Source organism: Xiphophorus couchianus, chromosome 11 (genome assembly GCF_001444195.1).
Source record: "Xiphophorus couchianus chromosome 11, X_couchianus-1.0, whole genome shotgun sequence".
In the NCBI taxonomy this organism is placed as follows: domain Eukaryota; kingdom Metazoa; phylum Chordata; class Actinopteri; order Cyprinodontiformes; family Poeciliidae; genus Xiphophorus; species Xiphophorus couchianus.
The window spans coordinates 6,800,492-6,819,617 of NC_040238.1; the positions used below are offsets into that span (position 1 = coordinate 6,800,492).

The 19,126-nt window shown below is 43.8% G+C and overlaps 1 protein-coding gene and 2 long non-coding RNA genes across 3 annotated transcripts in view; 1 reads left to right on the forward strand and 2 right to left on the reverse strand.

Moving 5' to 3' along the window:
* The window catches only part of LOC114153614 (uncharacterized), a 15,350-nt gene extending 11,481 nt beyond the window's left edge, over positions 1-3,869 (forward strand). The window contains exon 2 of the mRNA XM_028032284.1: positions 3,823-3,869. Coding sequence (XP_027888085.1) covers positions 3,823-3,830 — 8 coding nt within the window. The 3' untranslated portion in view covers positions 3,831-3,869. The remainder of the gene's footprint in view (positions 1-3,822) is intronic.
* A 2,740-nt stretch (positions 3,870-6,609) lies between these two features.
* LOC114152625 (uncharacterized) lies at positions 6,610-16,754 on the reverse strand. Its single transcript, XR_003597188.1, has 3 exons — positions 16,136-16,754; positions 14,024-14,027; positions 6,610-6,643 (listed from the first exon to the last, which is right to left on the reverse strand). It is a non-coding gene; the product is annotated as an uncharacterized LOC114152625 (long non-coding RNA).
* Positions 16,755-17,244: 490 nt separating this feature from the next.
* Positions 17,245-17,713, reverse strand: LOC114153398 (uncharacterized). Its single transcript, XR_003597319.1, has 2 exons — positions 17,678-17,713; positions 17,245-17,574 (listed from the first exon to the last, which is right to left on the reverse strand). It is a non-coding gene; the product is annotated as an uncharacterized LOC114153398 (long non-coding RNA).
* Between the last annotated feature and the right edge of the window lie 1,413 nt (positions 17,714-19,126).

Genomic DNA, 19,126 nt, shown 5'->3' on the forward strand with positions numbered 1-19,126 from the left:
CCATTATGGGATCTTTAATCACTTCAACATCTGTATCCTCTTGGGCAAATTTTCTTGCTTCATCAAAAGCTTTGCTAACAAATTTGAGTCCCAACAGCTTCTTGCAACTGTGCGGTAGTCCTCAGATACTTTGAATACTGAGTCAAAACAATCATTTTGTTTAAGGTTACTGATGAAATTAAAGGTCATGACTGTCATGATTTAGGTGGTGAGGCAGAGGCAGCAGACCCAGGGTAAGATGAATAAGATGGTTTAATAACAAAAGTAGTCCAAAAATCCAAAAACATACAAAGTCCAAAAGACCAGGTAGCACAAAAGGAGCGCAGGGCAAACGCTCACAACTGATGACACTGGCAGACTAGACAAACACGACGAGGACCCGACAAGGAACAAAGAACACAGGCGGGGTTAAATACACAAAGGGTAATCAAGGAGACCAGAAACACCTGGGAACAATCAAGGGGAGACAGGACAACACGGAGACTCAGAGAGACAGAAACTCAAAATAAACACAGATAAGGGACAGATCCCGACAATGACGTTTTTCTTGTTGAGGATCTTTCTTTCAACATTTGTTACACAAAGCCATCATATTGTCTTCCTCTGAAACCTTAAAACAGTTCCTAACTACACTCACCATGAGCTGGGCTATATTCATATGGTGTTGAAAGTTTCCAGTTTGGAAGTCATTCTGACCTTTTTATGTTTATATTTCTGTTGTTTTGATATATTATTAAAATGATGACAGAGTTGTTTTATGACAGGAGGAAATTTAAATGCATTTATTTTAAAATGATCTTTTAATGCTGAAATGTGCTACATACTGTATAGGAACACGACTTCACATGATGCAGCAAATATACATATTTGTATGTCTTTTTTTGTTGTGTTTCAGACTCGGTGAATGCATCATCACCTTAATCTGGGAACGAGGTTACTCAATCTTCCCTTTTCTCATCACATTTACTTGTACATGGCCAGAATGTGTTAATGTTTTATGACTTTGTTAAAGCTGCATCACGGTGATAAATGAACTTCTGTTTACCCCTCAAGACAATCTTCACCCTACTAATGGTTTTGGCTGATTTGGTTCGTTCAGAGAAAATGTGGGTGTATGTTAGTGGGGAGCCTTGTCAGTTTCTCTGGGTTGATCCCGTATAGCAGATGCTTCAGAGCTTTTAATTTTCAGTATCACCGAGACATGCATGACTTCTCGGAGTGAAGCTGGATCATCCTTTTTCTCCTTCCTTTTTTCAGTGAGTTTGGATTTCCTTAGACACTGTAATTAATCTGCACTCTCACCCATGTCTGTTATTACGCAATAGCCAGCCCCACCCACTCCTCACAACTTCTCCTGGCTGACTACTGACCAGTTCTCTGTCTAACAGGTCCGGAAAATCTCTGAGACCTGGGTATTACCCTAAAAGAGATCTATAAGAGATAATCTGTTCAAACTGGTGGCGAAAGCGATTCGTCTAGCTCTAACTACCTCCAATCCAGAAGTTACGACCCTTTTCAGTTAAGAAACAATCAGCTGAGTAGCCCTCGCAGCTGCATAATTCCAATAACCACTTCTGTTAACGGTAGCTCGCTTTCTAAAATATAACTCGCTCTTGGAACCGGCTAGATTAAGTTTAGTGACTTGGATATAAGTCCCAGGGTCATTATTTACACTCACCAAAGGAAATTATGAAGCCACCTGTTTCCTGGAATCATGTACATTAGTTTTACCTCAATTAAAAGAACTGAAAAATGATCAAATGACTCAATTAATTCCAATGTCCACCAACCTCATTAGAATTTTATGGTATAAATTTATTAAGCAAGCTTAAGCAGGGATATGTGACATAAAAATCTATAATCAATTGTATATAATTCAAGAGCAGTATAATAAAATCCACATGTATGACCATACTATCCTGTCTCTTTTCTCTAACCTATGTCGCAAATTCTGAGATCGAATTTTTTAGGGAGCAGGTTCAACTCACACCCAGTTGTTAATGGATCTTTAGCAACAGGAACATCCAGAAGTCTTGGTCAGAGTCTCTGTCCTTATATGGAAAAATCCTCCTTAGAATAGATGCGAAGTAGAACGGGTCCAAACTCTTTGAAAACCCAGCTCTTTATCCCTCCGGGTCCTTCGTCTTTTCTCCAAGTCTGTTGCAATAAATTCGGGTTGAGGCAGGACCGACGGTCGTATCAGAAACCAGGGCTTGGACGTCCAGATCTTGTCCCTTCTTGGCGGCGCGGAGTCTCAAGTCTCCCGTGGTTCCAGGGTGCGGTCCATTGCTTGTTTCCTCAAGCTGCTTCCCCTTGTCGACTCCTCTCCAGCGCCGCGGACAAAGAACCGTTGCTTTCTTATTTCAGCCCTCTTTTATACTTTTCTCCACTGTGTGTGTGTGTGTGTGGAGAGCTTGGTCTGCGTGACTTCCTGAACATCTGCTGCTTCTCTGGTGGAAAGTCCCGGCCCCCATCCTGTTTGCTGAGTCCAGTAAAAAGTTCCTCCTTTTTCCAACTTGCGGCATTTCCTGTCAGCCGGGCCTCACCCATCCTGCTGACTGTACTGTTCCACTTCCTTCTTTTCTATCACTCCCTTCATTATCTATTGTTAAAATCATTTAAATCAACTGTAAATCATTCAAATCATCTCAGCCTGTTATACACTAAAAATTAATCACTTCTCTTTCAGATTATATTGTTGTTACCATTACAGATCATTATTCATACATTTCAGAATCATTTAGTGATTACTTATACACATACTCATATTAGGGATTGTACTCATACATGTTCAACTTAATCATTATAAATCAAAACACAAGATTGCTTTATTTCTTTCAGGCCTTCATGCACCTTTTTCTGCGTGCACCTGGAAAGATCTCAAACCCCATACCAGTTTTCTTGACACCCAATATAGAGTAATAAGAGCTTGTATATTGTAATGACAGTTTCCATTAGTGGGTTTTGAAATACTTAAAATGTGGACTGATTATCTTAATGGAACAATTACAAGTACAAACAGATTGAAGTATTTTATTGATAGCAGGTGGATGCTTTTATTCAGCGCCTTCTCAGCTGGTGATGTCCTGTTAACAAAATAAAACAAACATATGGATAACATACGTATTGTGACTAATCTTTGAAATAGACTGAAAGATGTTTGAATGCTCTGTGATAATGTACATGTGGCTTACCTCTGGTCATTTCTCAATACTCAAGTACGGTCTTGTGTTCTTGGCAATGTAACCTGCAAGAAGAGTTGAAAGTCTTTTCTTACCAAGTTCACAAGGAAGCACTACGCTAGTTCTCCAATTGGAGCAGAACATTTTTGATGATGTCGTCACTAAGCTAAGATCTTTCGGTGAATTTCAATAAATTGTCCAGTTTAAACTATTATTACATTTATAATTTGAAAAAACATTTAATTTCACAGACATCAAATATATACAAATAAAGAAATTTAAATTCTAAGAATAAACACTTTCAAATTAATGGATTTAAGTTTTTATTATTGATTGTAAGTTAACAGTAAATAATTTATTACCTCAAATTACTTGTTCTTGTGACTTCTGTTACCAGTGAAGTGTGAGTCTTGTTTGCCACATTCATCAGATTATTTGCTTATAAAATATTTGTCTCAAATGTTGAATAATAGTAGATGATATCCAGCTTGAGTCATGCAGTTGACCGATTCCTTCCTTATCCCCTAGGTGTGCAGAGGATCCATAAGCAGGGAAAGTTAAAACAATTATTTCATATTTAATGTTTTATCAACCTGCATCTGGCCACAGTTGCTGTCTCACAACTGAGTGACTCTAGTACAGGGGTAGGCAATCCTGGTCCTCGAGGGCCGGTGTCCTGCCACTCTTAGATGTCTCCCTGGTACAACACACTTGAATCCAACAGCTGAATCACCTCCTAAGTGCAGTCAGGTTCTCCAGAGTCCTGCTAATGACCTCATTATTTGACTCAGGTGTGTTGAAGTAGAGATGCATCTAAAAGTTGCAGGAGACCGGCCCTCGAGGCCTGGAGTTGCCCACCCCTGCTCTAGTAAGACACCAGCATAGAAAGAGACAAAAAAAAAAATTGTAGGAATGTCTGTAGTACAATAATAAAAACCGAGCAGATAATCAGTCAACAACTCCAGAAAATTGATACCAAGACTGTCTAATCGAAAGCAAATATTATCATAATTTAATTGTTTTTAAGATGAGGAGACAGTGAAAAGGATGATGACAGGACATGAGAATCTCTGGGAGCTTCTGGGAATTCACTCTTGTTTATTAGGAAAATGTATTTTTTTTATATCCAAGTTAAAGATTAGTTCTCTGATTATTAATGGGCATTGTATTAAAATATTTTGAATCTACACGTCCTACTTTGAATTAACATTTTATGCTAAGTTGAGATGCAGGCAACTAAGGCAATTTTGCAAGGGTCAGTACAGCTTAATTTCAGTAGCAGAAAAAATCAACTAAGAAAAATCAGTCATCTTATCTAACCTATCTTTTCCTAATGTTGACACTGAGAACTAAAAGGGAATCTTTGCAACATGGACGGAGTATGGAATTTCGGACCCCAGAACCGGCCTGATGATGAAGAAGGTGTTTCAGCAGAAGGAGGCTCACAGCGCTGATCAATGAGGGCAGGTGTCCCTGCAGGTCTGATGAGCTTTCCTCTCTGCATGGATGGTGAGGTCACACAGGACTTGGGTGCTGGCAGGAAGAGTACTGATCTAGTGCTGCTGGTCTAGAGTCTTAGGGTGATGATCTCATGCACATCGCAGTCCTCAGCTTCTTGTCTCTCAGCTCTGAATCCCTTCACCTTGTTTCAAGTTCTTTCTGGTCTGTTGAGATGCAGGCAAGGTGGCCGCACGGAAGGAAGGCACCATTTCTTCTTCTTTGTCTTTGTCTTTAGGGTCTGAACCCAACTGATGAGAGAAGTGCAATTTGAGGCCAAGGTGACGGGTTGGTCCCCAGGCGCAGGACAGTCTTCGGCTCTGTGGCCCCGGCTCTTCTTCAGCTCCAGAGTTCTTTGTCCATCTCGATCTTGGTTCGAAGCTGAGTTTTAACTTTAAAACTCAGTTTGATTCTCATGGTTTGCTCCTGAGATTTTTTTGGCTTCAAAACGCCATGTTTGATAACGTTTGATAATAATTGAAACTTCTCAAAGTTTGATATTGTCTAGCAAAATGTTTTTACATCAGACTTCATGGCTGCTCCATGAAAATATTGAAGAGTTACTCTAAACTGTAGTTGGTGATATATTGTTTGTTGCTGATCATTTATGTGGCTAAAACAAACATTATTTTTACATCAACTTCTAAGTTATGTGAAACTTCTGTTAAAATCATTTGAAGGCTCAGAATCAGTTCGGTACCGGTACCGGTCCACATTCTCAGGGGAGAAAGACTCACCTGGTATGAATTACATTTTTAGCTATTGGAGTTACGCATAAGATACATTTATTTAATGAAAGAATGTCATGAATATGTGTGTATGTATTCCATGTTAAGTTGGGCTGCACCGATTGCAGTTTTCTGGCCGATCCCTGGTTGCTGATCTTTAAAAAGCCTGACCTGCTGATTTTGATTTTGACTGATATGAATTTTTTGTCTGAAATGTTGCTAAATGTATCAAGAAAGTGACTGAGTTAGCAACAGTGAGGTGAATATTGTTAACTGCAAAAGTTCAGACCTGACCAGATGGGCCGGCCTGTCAGTCAAACCTCTCACTGCAGAGCAGAAGAGGACAGAGACAGATTTTTAAACCTTTGCTGACTAAGATAAGATCAGTTTCACATGTAAGTATCAGCAGATCACGATCCCCTAAAATTAAGGAAATAGGCTCCCAGAAATCAACTGGCCGATAAATGTATCCAATATTGTACATGCATAGGACATAAAGTAAACAGCACTATCAGAGATGCAATATGTTTACAGTAGGTGTTGTGCTAACTGGTATATTGAGATCTTTCCAATTTCATGCAGAATTTGCATGAATGAGAGTTGGTAGTTGATAATTGGAAATGAATAATAATTCTTTGATTGGTGATTAAAAATCAAGTATTTTGTGAAATAAACATGGATTCTTTTTTACAGAATTGAAATGGGCCCAAGTGATTTAAAGGTAACAAATAATGGTAATAGAGATTATAACCAATGTTATGATTAATGTATTGATTCATGTATTGATTAAATAATGATTGAATGTTGATTGCTTTGGTTGCAATAAATGAAAAGTGATTATAAGTGTATTAGATGTGATAATAAGATGTACTGGGAGGCCTTGTAACCTTTTAACTAAGTTAAAAGTAGGAGCGCAGAAAAGGATAAGTTTGCAGCAGTAAAAAGAGGAACTGAAAACTTGAGCAAGACCAAGTCCGAGGGACCAGCTCCAGAAGTGAGTCCAAAGAGTCCAAAGAAGAAGTGAGTCAACAAGGGATTATCAATGGTGCAAGGAAAAGGTCACGAAGCATCTGACCATATGAGTAAGGGGTAACGTAATGTCTGCAATACACAACCATGGGATGAGAGTATAAAGAGGACCGCACCCAAGAGCAACGGGAAAACCAAGACTCTGCCCCGCAACCAAGGAGAGAAGCCAACTGCCCTCACCCGTGGCTCCAGATCTGACAGCTGTCTCTGACTCTTCCTGAACAGGAATACTAACTACCAGCAACAGACTTGGCTGATGGACAAAGCTTTCACCAGCTGATGGTAAGTTGACCAAACCAACAGGCAACGTCGACATCCTTTATTCTCCATTCAGACTGAGAGTTTTCGCTGAGATGAAGCAAATCTTCCACCAAGGACAGCAGGGTCACCTGCTGCCGGTATCTGCCTATCATCTGGGGTATAAGTGAACTGCATCCTAAATCCTCCCATAGTAATAGTGACAGTGGTTAGGGATAGAGAGTTGATTGGTATGTGATTTCTAAATGTATAATTTTTGATTGTTAAAAATCTTACTGTTGCTTAACCATGCTAAAAGCTTGCTAACAAAGCATCAGAAAATTCAAAGATAAGTTATGGACAATGAAATTAATGTCATCTATCAATTTTGAGTTCTTTTAATGATTGTAAAAAATAATAATAAATAATAATAGAGATTTGGAGGTATTTTAATGGTTACCTTATAGATGATTTAAAAAAAACTTGGAGCTTATGTCTAGCTACTGTTGAGGAAAAATGATTATTTTTAGTGCTTAATACAGTTAATCTTACGGCATGTGTAAAAGGCATATTGAACACTCCTATTTTGAACAAATTTCTTAATTTTGAACAGGTTTGTGTTAAGGATTTAAAATTAAACCAGATGGGCAAGCATTCAGACAACAGGAACCAAATACAGATCTCTCTATGGGTCTCCTGCTGTGTTGTCAGAGCACAGGAGGCCATAAAATTAGCATCTGCTGAAAGGCAGTATCACTTGGGCCTGGGGGAGAGAAATCTGTTTGGTTCACAGAAGATCAAAAGCCTTCCAGAAACCAACATCTGGGATGGTGTAAAACTGAATACAACATAGAATGTTGAAACCACTAACATTTAATTTCTAAGACATTTTTCTAAGTATTAATACCATGTTTTTATTGAAGATTGTATTATCTCATTTTAAAACTACTAATCTAGTAAACGATGAATGCATTTGAAAATTGTACTATCTGTGACTATATCAGAATCAAATGGAAAATTGTTTGAATGAAAATGTTTTGTTTAGTATTAGAAAATTGCTCAGGAATTATACCTCATTTTGTTCTGTTGATTTTATGTGTTATTTTTGGCAGGACTCAATCTTTTGAGGTGCTGAGTGCAGAGGAGAAAAACTGGGGTTGTAAAGATAACCTTTTCTGGAACCAAAATTACTGGATTTAAGTTTTTCCTGAGAATTTATGTAAGGAGAGATAACGGGAGAGACTCCGGATTCCACAGGTATCTGTGAAATCTTATCTCATGTTTTTTTTTTTTTTTTCTTCTCCTCCATGGGCTGCCACCTTATCGTGGTGGAGGGGTTTGAGTGCCCCAATGATCCTAGGAGCTATGCTGTCTGGGGCTTCATGCCCCTGGTAGGGTCACCCAAGGCAGACAGGTCCTAGGTGAGGGACCAGACAAAGTGCAACCCGAAGACCCCAATGATGAAGGAAAACCTTGGACTTGGTGTTCCCTCGCCCGGACGCGGGTCACCGGGGCCCCACTCTGGAGCCAGGCCTGGAGGGGGGGCACGATGGCGAGCGTCTGGTGGCCGGGCTTTTACCCATGGAGCCCGGCCGGGCTCAGCCCGAAGAGGAAACATGGGCCCCCCCTCCCATGGGCCCACCACCCGTGGGAGGGGCCAAAGGGGTCGGGTGCACTGTGTGATGGGTGGCGGCCAAGGGAGGGGACCCTGGCGGTCCGATCCTCGGTTGCAGAAGCTGGCTCTTGGGACGTGGAATGTCACCTCTCTGGTGGGGAAGGAGCCGGAGCTAGTGCGTGAGGTTGAGAGGTTCCGGCTAGAAATAGTCGGTCTCACCTCGACGCATGGCTCTGGTTCTGGAACCAGTCTCCTTGAGAGGGGCTGGACATACTTCCACTCTGGAGTTGCCCAGGGAGAGAGACGTCGGGCAGGAGTGGGCATACTTGTTGCTCCCCATCTCGGCGCCTGTACGTTGGGGTTTACCCCGGTGAACGAGAGGGTAGCATCCCTCCGCCTACGGGTGGGGGGACGGGTTCTGACTGTCGTTTGTGCTTACGGGCCGAACGACAGTTCAGATTACCCACCCTTTTTGGAGTCCTTAGAGGGGGTACTGGAGAGTGCTCCTCCTGGGGACTCCCTTATTCTGCTGGGGGACTTCAACGCTCACGTGGGCAACGACAGTGAGACCTGGAGGGGCGTGGTTGGGAGGAACGGCCCGCCCGACCTGAACTCGAGCGGTGTTCTGTTGCTGGACTTCTGTGCTCGCCATGGATTGTCCATAACGAACACCATGTTCAAGCATAAGGGTGTCCATATGTGCACTTGGCACCAGGACACCCTAGGCCGCAGTTCGATGATCGACTTTGTCATCGTTTCATCGGATCTGCGGCCGTATGTCTTGGACACTCGGGTGAAGAGAGGTGCGGAGCTGTCCACTGACCACTACCTGGTGGTGAGTTGGCTCCGGTGGTGGGGGCGAAAGCCGGTCAGACCTGGCAGGCCCAAACGTGTTGTGAGGGTCTGCTGGGAACGTCTGGCGGAATCCCCTGTGAGACGGAGCTTTAACTCCCATCTCCGGCAAAGCTTCGAACACGTCCCGGGGGAGGTGGGGGACATGGAGTCTGAGTGGACCGTGTTCCGTGCCTCCATTGTCGAGGCGGCCGATCGGAGCTGTGGCCGCAAGGTTGTCGGTGCCTGTCGCGGCGGCAACCCTCGAACCCGTTGGTGGACACCTTCGGTGAGGGATGCCGTCAGGCTGAAGAAGGAGTCCTATTGGGCCTTTTTGGCCTGTGGGACTCCGGAAGCAGCTGATGGGTACCGGCGGGCGAAGCGGCATGCGGCTCGGGCGGTTGCTGAGGCAAAAACTCGGGCGTGGGAGGAGTTTGGAGAGGCCATGGAGAAAGACTTCCGCACGGCTTCGAGGCGATTCTGGTCCACCATCCGGCGTCTCAGGGGGGGGAAGCGGTGCAGCACCAACACTGTTTATAGTGGGGATGGTGTGCTGCTGACCTCTACTCGGGACGTTGTGGGCCGGTGGGCAGAGTACTTCGAAGACCTCCTCAATCCCACCAACATGCCTTCCACTGAGGAAGCGGAGCCTGGGGACCGGAGGGTGTGCTCCAACTATAGAGGGGTCACACTCTTAAGCCTCCCTGGCAAGGTCTATTCGGGGGTCCTGGAGAGGAGGGTCCATCGGATAGTCGAACCTCGGACTCAGGAAGAGCAGTGTGGTTTTCGTCCTGGTCATGGAACTCTGGACCAGCTCTACACCCTCGGCAGGGTCCTGGAGGATGCATGGGAGTTCGCCAAACCAGTCTACATGTGTTTTGTGGACTTGGAGAAGACGTTCGACCGTGTCCCTCGGGGAGCCCTGTGGGAGGTTCTCCGGGAGTATGGGGTACCGGGCCCTTTGATACGGGCTGTCAGGTCCCTGTATGACCGGTGTCAGAGTCTGGTCCGCATTGCCGGCAGTAAGTCGGGCTCGTTTCCGGTGAGGGTTGGACTCCGCCAGGGCTGCCCTTTGTCACCGATTCTGTTCATCACTTTCATGGACAGAATTTCTAGGCGCAGCCAAGGTGTTGAGGGGATCCGATTTGGTGGCCTTAGGATCTCATCTCTGCTTTTCGCAGACGATGTGGTCCTTTTGGCTTCATCAGATCGTGATCTGCAGCTATCGCTGGATCGGTTCGCAGCCGAGTGTGAAGCGGCCGGGATGGGGATCAGTGCCTCCAAATCCGAGGCCATGGTCTTGAGCCGGAAAAGGGTAGAGTGCCTTCTCCGGGTCAGGGGGGGTGTCCTGCCCCAAGTGGAGGAGTTTAAGTATCTCGGGATCTTGTTCACGAATGGGGGAAGAAGGGAGCGGGAGATCGACAGGCGGATTGGCGCAGTGTCTGCTGTCAAGCGGGCGCTGTACCGGTCCGTCGTGGTGAAGAGAGAGCTGAGCCAAAAAGCGAAGCTCTCGATTTACCGGTCGATCTACGTTCCCACCCTCATCTATGGTCATGAGCTTTGGGTCATGACCGAAAGAACGAGATCGCGGATACAAGCGGCCGAAATGGGTTTTCTCCATAGGGTGGCTGGGCTCTCCCTTAGAGATAGGGTGAGAAGCTCGGTCATCCGGGAGGGACTCAGAGTAGAGCCACTGCTCCTTCACATCGAGAGGAGCCAGTTGAGGTGGCTTGGGCATCTGGTCAGGATGCCTCCTGGACGCCTCCCTGGTGAGGTGTTCCGGGCACGTCCCACCGGGAGGAGGCCCCGGGGAAGACCCAGGACACGCTGGAGGGACTATGTCTCTCGGCTGGCCTGGGAACGCCTCGGGATTCCCCCGGAGGAGCTAGAAGAAGTGGCTGGGGAGAGGGAAGTCTGGGCCTCCCTTCTGAAGCTGCTACCCCCGCGACCCGACCTCGGATAAGCGGAAGAAGATGGATGGATGGATGGATGGATGTTTTTTCTTTACCCAAATGACCGTAGAACCCAGGAGGCCAGGACGCAGCTGTTGGCTCTTTTGTTGAAACCAGAGAGCAAATGGCCTTTGATCTTTGGCGTAAATTAGGGGGAGTTCTAAGTTTTTCTGAGTGTCCAAGGTAGCTTCCAGTTGGCCAACTAGAGGTACGCCTTATGTTATTGGCCTCACTAGATACTCGCACTAGCTATCCAAACAGCTAAACAATCTTGAAAGATGAAGAAAATCCTGACGGCGATGACTGGTTAATAAAGTTTACTTCAGTGATAGTTCAATAATTTTCTTCTTCCTTTTTTGTGAAACTGTAACATACAGAAATGCAATGTATTACAATCTAGGCTTTACAGAGCGATACAAATAAAATAAAGGACCAACATGGCATTGACTTTCAATGAAATGAGGATGTTAGCTAGCGATTAGCAACAAAAAATTAGCATATGAAAACGGACTCATTAGCTTAATAATAACGGGCTGTAAACATACAACGTTACACAATACCATCATATTATGTAACATTACAGGTGTCTTAATGTTTTTACCAAGTAATACTCACAGACAATGCTTTAACAAACACCAAGAAAGAACTAGGAGTGTGGAGCGGCCATTTGATTCTGGGCAAAGCACTTCCTGTCCATATTCTTCTTCTACTATTAACTTAAACAATAACTTAAAGTGACCACAAGGTGGCGTATTTCAACTAATAATAACACTAGCAATATTATACACAATAAACATACCACCTTAATTGAATATATTAAAAAGGAAAGACACACCTTCAGTATAAGACTTCGTGCACAGGAGTAAAAATTCAGAAAGCTGCCACTATTTTGCTTTTTTGCATCAGCTCTCTCCAAAGACGCGTCTTTGCCTTTTCTTTGTTTTTTTTCTTTCTCTATTTTTCCTGTCTCAAGGTAATGAATGTATATGTCTGTCCCTCTGCAGTTCTGTTGTTAATTAATGCGTTGTTTTGTATGGGATTAAACTCTGTGATTCTGTGACGTCAACGCACAGTGTTGTTTTCCCTGTGGCTGCACGTCGCCCGCTGAGAGGACCCGGAAGTTTAAGAAAGAGAGAGCCAAACTTTTTTCCAAAGTTAATTTATAAATTATTCTTCCTTAACACTACTAAAACTAATCTAGCCCAGTAATAAGTGCTCGTTATTAAATAGGGAGAGAGCTGCCATTAACAGGTGTGGTTTTTGGGGTTACACAGCTGCAGGGCTACTCAGCTGATTGCTCCACTGACTGAAAATTTTGTAACATCCGGATCGTAGGTAGTGAATTGGCTAGATGAGTCTCTCTTGACTCATCTAGCCAAAACATTGAATTACTGAAACACTTAAATTATTTCAATAATTCTAGTCAGATTAAGACTCAATTAGTTGAGGGACTTTCCAGACCCATCAGATGGAGTGCTGGTCAGTAGCCAGACCTGAACTGTAAGGGAACAGGGCGGGGCTGGCTATTGCACAACAACAAGATGGTGCCCAAAGTGGGGCCCTGAATAAAAGTAGGAGGGCCCAAGGAACTTCTGCTTTTGGTGTGTAAAAGCAGAAGCATGGCTCTGTTCAACACACTTAGTGTGGACAACCTGAAAGGAGTAGGGTTGTCAGTGACTGATAGGGCAGTCAGTCACCAACTTTGCAGTAACTGTATGGTGTAGGTGAGGGAGAGCTTTTATTGAGGATAGTTGACCAAATCCAGACAGTGAAGCAAGTAGCCAAATAGCCTAAACTCATCCCTACTCAGGAATGTTACGAGAGGCTTTGGGGGCTTGCAACTTGAGGAGACAAAGAAAGTTATGAGTGACAAAGTGGAGGCACAGGCGTACTTCCAACAGATGCAAGCAAGAGCACAAGCCATGAAGATCCAGGTCCAGGTGGAAGGGGGGAACAATCGCACCTTTCAAAGTCCACTTTACAAACGTATCCGGTGCAGCAGCTGCTGCTTGGAGAAGGACTGTTGTCATGGGTCCTGGTGGTTCAAAAAATGTTCTTCGACTATCATCTCTCCAACAAAGGCGCCCTGCAGACTATGATGAACCTTCGGCTGGCGTCGCAAGGCATCTATTATTGCACAAAAAGCCCAGATGGAGTTCATCTAGCAGTGGTCCAGCACCCTATAATTACCAAGAAGAAGGAAGATGCAAGGGCATGGCTGGAGTGGCTGGCAACTCTACTTGAGGACTGGAAAGATGGTAAGTTAATAATCATCTATGGCCCTTCCAAAAAATATGATGCTACAGTGAAGTTAGGTTTATGGAAAATGTCTGGGTTAGGCATAAATGCTGTTACTAAAATGAATGGAAGTCAGTACAAAGTCCTAATAAATACAAACTTGTGTTTGTGTACATGTGTGTATACCATGGAAGAAAGAAAACATAACACATTCCACCAAATATTTTATGTATCTATTTTTTATTTTCTTAATTTCATTGTCTTTCATTTGTATCTTCAAATTATCATATAAATTAAATTTATATAATAATTTTGGGAACGTTTAGTTTTATTTTTGCAGACGTAACCCATGACGCCACTTCCTCCTTCACCAGATCATTCCTGGGTGTTATGGAGGAAGGACATTTTCTCAAGGAGCTTCTGTTGATATACTATTTAAAAGTTGCTGTAGTCGACAAAATGCTTTACTATCTTTTAGCCAATGTGTTTGTAAAATGTTCAAGTTTTTTGTATAATTTAGTGGAAGATGGAATGTTTTTGTTGAGTAAGACCTTTTTGTTGCAGCACATGTGTCAACAAGCCAACTGCTCTGCCCACGTTGTGCAGCGTTTTTTTTATGTGGTTCCTTTGTCATGGGCAAATGAACTGATGTCAGCTGGGTGTTTTTCATGTAGCTGAACTGTCTATTTCCATAATGTGCAGGTATGTTGTTACTCATCTGTCTTTTTATTTAACTTTTTTGTTCGTTTTTAGAGTTTTAGATAGTTTTTTCACAATATGCACATTGTTATGCATTTCATTTATTAATCACAAATGTCAGCTGGTGGTCTGTGTTTCTTTTATTATTTGTTTTGTCCTGATTTAAAATATGTAACATGATTATTTGTATTAGCATTTAATGTTGAATGTTGGCATATAAGTCCAGACCATCGCTGGGTGTTATGGATGAACGTGAAGTGATGTTTTTCCTGCTGCTGAACTGTCTTGTTTCATTCTGTACAGAATTAACACTATCAGTTAGGCTGTTCCGGAACTCCTGAACCATCTTCATTTTCACAGTGCAGTGCTTTATCGGGTGGCATAAGATTGAGCCCAGCCACATGTCATCGAGCTGTGCTAGTGCAGATTAATCTTGAGACAAATCCTCAGTTTTTGTTATTTGGCCTATAGACTATATTAAATTGTGTCTAAAAATATTCATTTTTATAATCCCTAAATCAAACATTAACAACACATGTAGCCAGCTGATTTAACAGAATGAGCTGCATATTCAGGAATCAGTTTCTGACACTCTATCTACAGGCTAGAAAGTACTAATGAGCTTGTCTTACCTCAGGCAATCAAATGTGACACCTCATTCCATGGTTGAAAAACTGGGCAGACATGACCATGTGTGTGTTTGATTTGGAATGCAAGGAAAAACAGAGATAGGAGGGCGCTCTGTATCCAACACTGACCTTGACTTTGTTCTCTTTTCTACATCACTCTGCCTGCTTTCAGTAGAACCACTTTCTTTCTCTGTTGTGCAGTATGCTAATGTTCACACATATTTGCTTGCCTAAAAAAAAGAAATGTCTTTTTTTGTTTGCCTATATACTTGATCATTCTAGAGCCGTTGTGAAGCATCAAGAGGCATATTCATTATCTGTCATCATATTCATTTCTATGCTAATGAGAAACCCATTCCCGATGAAAATCTGTTTTCAGACCCTCAAATAAAAGTAAGTGGCAATCACATATTGTTTGTTTTTGAGGTTTGCCTTTAGATGAGCAAAGGCATTGCCAGCAATTTTATGCACAGGCCATATTCCATAAATCATTGTACCAAATGCAAATACTAACCTGTTCATCTTCAAGTCTCAGTGCAGCTTGAGTCTTTCAGCTCAATAATGTAACATTGATTAAACAATACTTGGAGAAAAAGCTGGTTTGATAACCACTGTTTGAAGGGGACAACAAAACCAATATTATAATAATTTTTTTTCAAAACATTCTAAAAATGAATAATGAGCTGAGCTTACCTGTTAGAAAATTCTCAAGTGAGCCAAAGCCCTTTAGTTACAACATACATTTTGCCAACATTTTTCAAATAAAATTTTAATGTGCCACTTTAGGCTAAGTGAATATTAATGAAGCATTTCATTCACACGTTTCTTTAACCAGTCAGGTTGTAATATCAGAGTATACCCTCATAAAAGAAAGAAGAAAAGATTTTTAAAAATCTTGTGATTATTAGTGTAGTTCTTTTGATGCTTTATTGAACATTTCTCTTCTTTACTTGGCTATTGGAAGTTAGATCAAATATTCTATTTCCACTTAAATTTATTCAGTAGAAATGTTATGATTAGGGGATGTTCTTCATTTTTGTATTAATTTCTACGCTGACAAGAAACAATTAACTCACATTATGTTGTCTTTATGTTAGGTGCACCATAGCACTTGAGACAACAGGCTTAATCAAAGAGCCATGGAAAACTGGGTGGATCTTTAAACTGTCTGGGAGCTTGAGACGCACTGAGGTGGGGCTGAGAACTGAGGGTATCTCATAGGATCCGATAAACCTGGTGGGAAAGCTTCTTATTGAAATATTTCAGTGTTATGTCCTTGGTAGAGAGCAATACCTTTTGACCCGGCTGGTATTGAGATGCTGGGATCCTCCTCCTGTGAGCCAGATGCAGATTTTGTGCTGCAGAGCGGTTGAGAGCAGTAATGGTCTTGTTAACCCCGAAAAATAGTCTATTACGAGGATTTAATAGGCAGAACAAAAAACACAGCTTTATTAAGAACAAACACCTGCGCAGGGGAGAGACTGTTGTACAGCCAGACGCTATCAAACAAACTCTGCAAGACAGCATGCAGCGTGTCAATTTTTATACACATCTTAGACGCCCAGGTGGCGCAAAAACAATTCCGGGAAGTCAACCAAAAATAACGTTTTTTGGAACAAAGTCATCAGGTGCAAGGTTTAGGTCAAACGGAAAATTAGACAGAACATCATGACATTGTACAAACCGCAACTCCACATATATACAGAGTAGATAACAGACGCGTGGAGACGTGCGGTTTCCAATAATCGCCTTGCTCGCTTCACACCCCGCAGGTTCAACAGTTTAATCAGAGCAGGTGCGAATACTATTTCATCTTTATCAGCAGTTAGGTGTCTATACAGAAATGAGGCTGTTGAAGGGAAATGAGTTGCCCTCGCAGACAGAATGACTTGTGGTTTGACACTTCCCCTCAACGGAGCAAAAGGTGCAGCTCTGAGCAGCTGCTTAACTTCAAGAAACACACATGATAAATGAAAGAACAAAATTAAAGAAAGAAATAACAGTGCGAATAATTATTTCATTTGACAGTCTGATCCTAGATGCGCCTACAGCGACGGAGATGAGGCTGAACATTGGTGACAGAGAGTTCTTTATCCTGTGAAGGAAACAATGGTGGCTGGTAACCAAGGGAAGATTCAAATGGGGATAACCCAATGGCAGATGAGACATGACTGTTATGAGCATATTCAACCCAGGGCAGCTGTGAACTCCAAGTAGTGGGGTTAAAAGTACACACACAACAGAGAGAGGGCTCAAGTTCCTGATTCACCTGTTCTGTTTGGCCTTTAGTTTGTGGGTGAAAACCCCAACTGAGCACTATCCTGGCCCCCAAGGCACTCCCAAACTCCGTAGAAAGCTTGGAAACAAACTGTGGACCTCGGTCAGACAGGATCTCGAGGGGGATTCCATGTAGACAGAAAACGTGTTTAATGAGGAGCTGAGCCGTTTCTTGAAGAAGGGGAGTTTATGTAATGGGATGAGGTGACAAGCTTTGGAGAACCAATCTATGATGGTGATGATTGCAGTGAAACCCTTAGAAAACAGCAAACCAGTAACAAAGTCAAGAGCTATGTGAGACCAGGGGCATCTAGGGCACCTCTAGAAAAATGGCACCGGCACAGCTGGCTGCTTGCAGACGCAGCTCCCGTCGTGTGTGTTAATCTGTGTATATTTGCTGTAACCGATTAAGGATCCATGCTTAAAGAACCCATAGACCATCAGTTAAGCTTTCCACAATGGCTGGATGTGGTTTTGTCGCTTTTCTCCGCGTTCTTCTGCTACTTTTTCTACTCTTTGTTACGGAGAACCTCGCCGAACGGAGTGGCGGCATTGTTTACGCGCGTGAACAGCTGATTGCGCTGTATAAGCCTCTGCTGCTGCCCGGAGACAGGCCTGTGGTCCCAGAGGAGTTATGGAGGAGACGCCGGGGCTGCAGGTCTGGAGTTAAACGGAGGGAGAAGAGGAGACGGCACAAACCAGCGGTACCGGTGATTACTGTGGGGAACGTGAGGTCTTTGGGGAATAAGGCGGACAAACTCACGGCGCTGGTTAGGACCAGAAGAGTACAGGGAGTGCAGTATCTTCTGCTTCACGGAAACCTGGCTACACTCGCTTATTCCAGACTACAGCGTGGAGGTCCCTGGATTTTCCTTGGTGCGCGGGGACAGGGACTTTTCCAAGAGTCGGAAGAAGAAGGGCGGCGGGATTGCACTTTATGTGAGTGAGAGGTGGTGTAATCCCGGTCATGTTAATGTGAAGGAACAGATTTGTAGCCCGGACATTGAACTTCTGGCTGTGGGAATGCGGCCGTATTATTTACCGAGGGAGTTTACGTCCGCCATTTTGATCGCTGTTTACATTCCCCCATCAGCTGATGCAGTGGTGGCCTGTGACGTCATCAGCGCTCCTACAGCCAAAATACAGACTAAAAACCCAGACGCCTTCATGGTCATCACAGGTGACTTTAACCATGCCTCATTGGACAGAGCTCTAAACAACTTCCAGCATTATGTTGACTGTCCCACCAGGGAAAACAAAATGCTAGATCTCCTGTATGCTAATGCCAAATATGCATACAGCGCCACAGCCCTGCCCCCCCTTGGCAGGTCGGACCACATCTTGGTAAGGATGACTCCCAAGTATGTCCCCTTAGTGAGTAGGCAGCCTGTGCGCATCAGGATGGTGGGGAGGTGGACACAGGAGGCAGCTGAGGCACTGCAGGACTGCTTTGGGTCGACAGACTGGGATGTGCTCTGTGGGCCTCATGGGGAGGACATCGACAACATGTCTGACTGCATCACAGAATACATCAGATTCTGTGAGGACACTGTCATGCCAGCCCGGACCGTGCGCTGCGTCTCCAACAATAAACCCTGGATTACCAGTGACCTGAAGGCACTTCTAAACAAAAAGAAGATGGCTTTCAGGTCAGGAGATAAGGAGGAGCAGAGGAGAGTCCAGCATGAACTCAGAGAGACACTGAGGACATGCAAGGACAACTACAGGAGGAAGCTTGAGTCCAAACTCGAGCAGAACAGTGTGAGAGATGTGTGGAAAGGAATGAAGCACATCACTGGGATGAAGGGGAAGGACACACAGACATCTGGGAGCCTGGATAGAGCAAACCAGTTCAACCAGTTTTTCAACAGGTTCAGCTCACCTCCTGCTACTCCCCTACCACCACCATCCCCCCACACATCCACACTGCCCCAAGTTGTTCAACCCACCTACTGGCATTCTCCAGCACACCACCTCTCCTTCAGCCCACCATGACCCCCCCAGTGCCTTCAACACCATCCAGCCTCTGCTACTGGATGAGAAGCTGCGGAGGATGGGTGTCAACGACTCAGTGATCTCCTGGGTTACTGACTACTTGACAGGCAGGCCACAGTTTGTTCGTCTGTGCAGTGTCCTGTCTGATGTGGTGGTCAGTGACGTAGGAGCTCCACAGGGAACTGTGCTTTCTCCCTTTCTCTTCACCCTGTACACC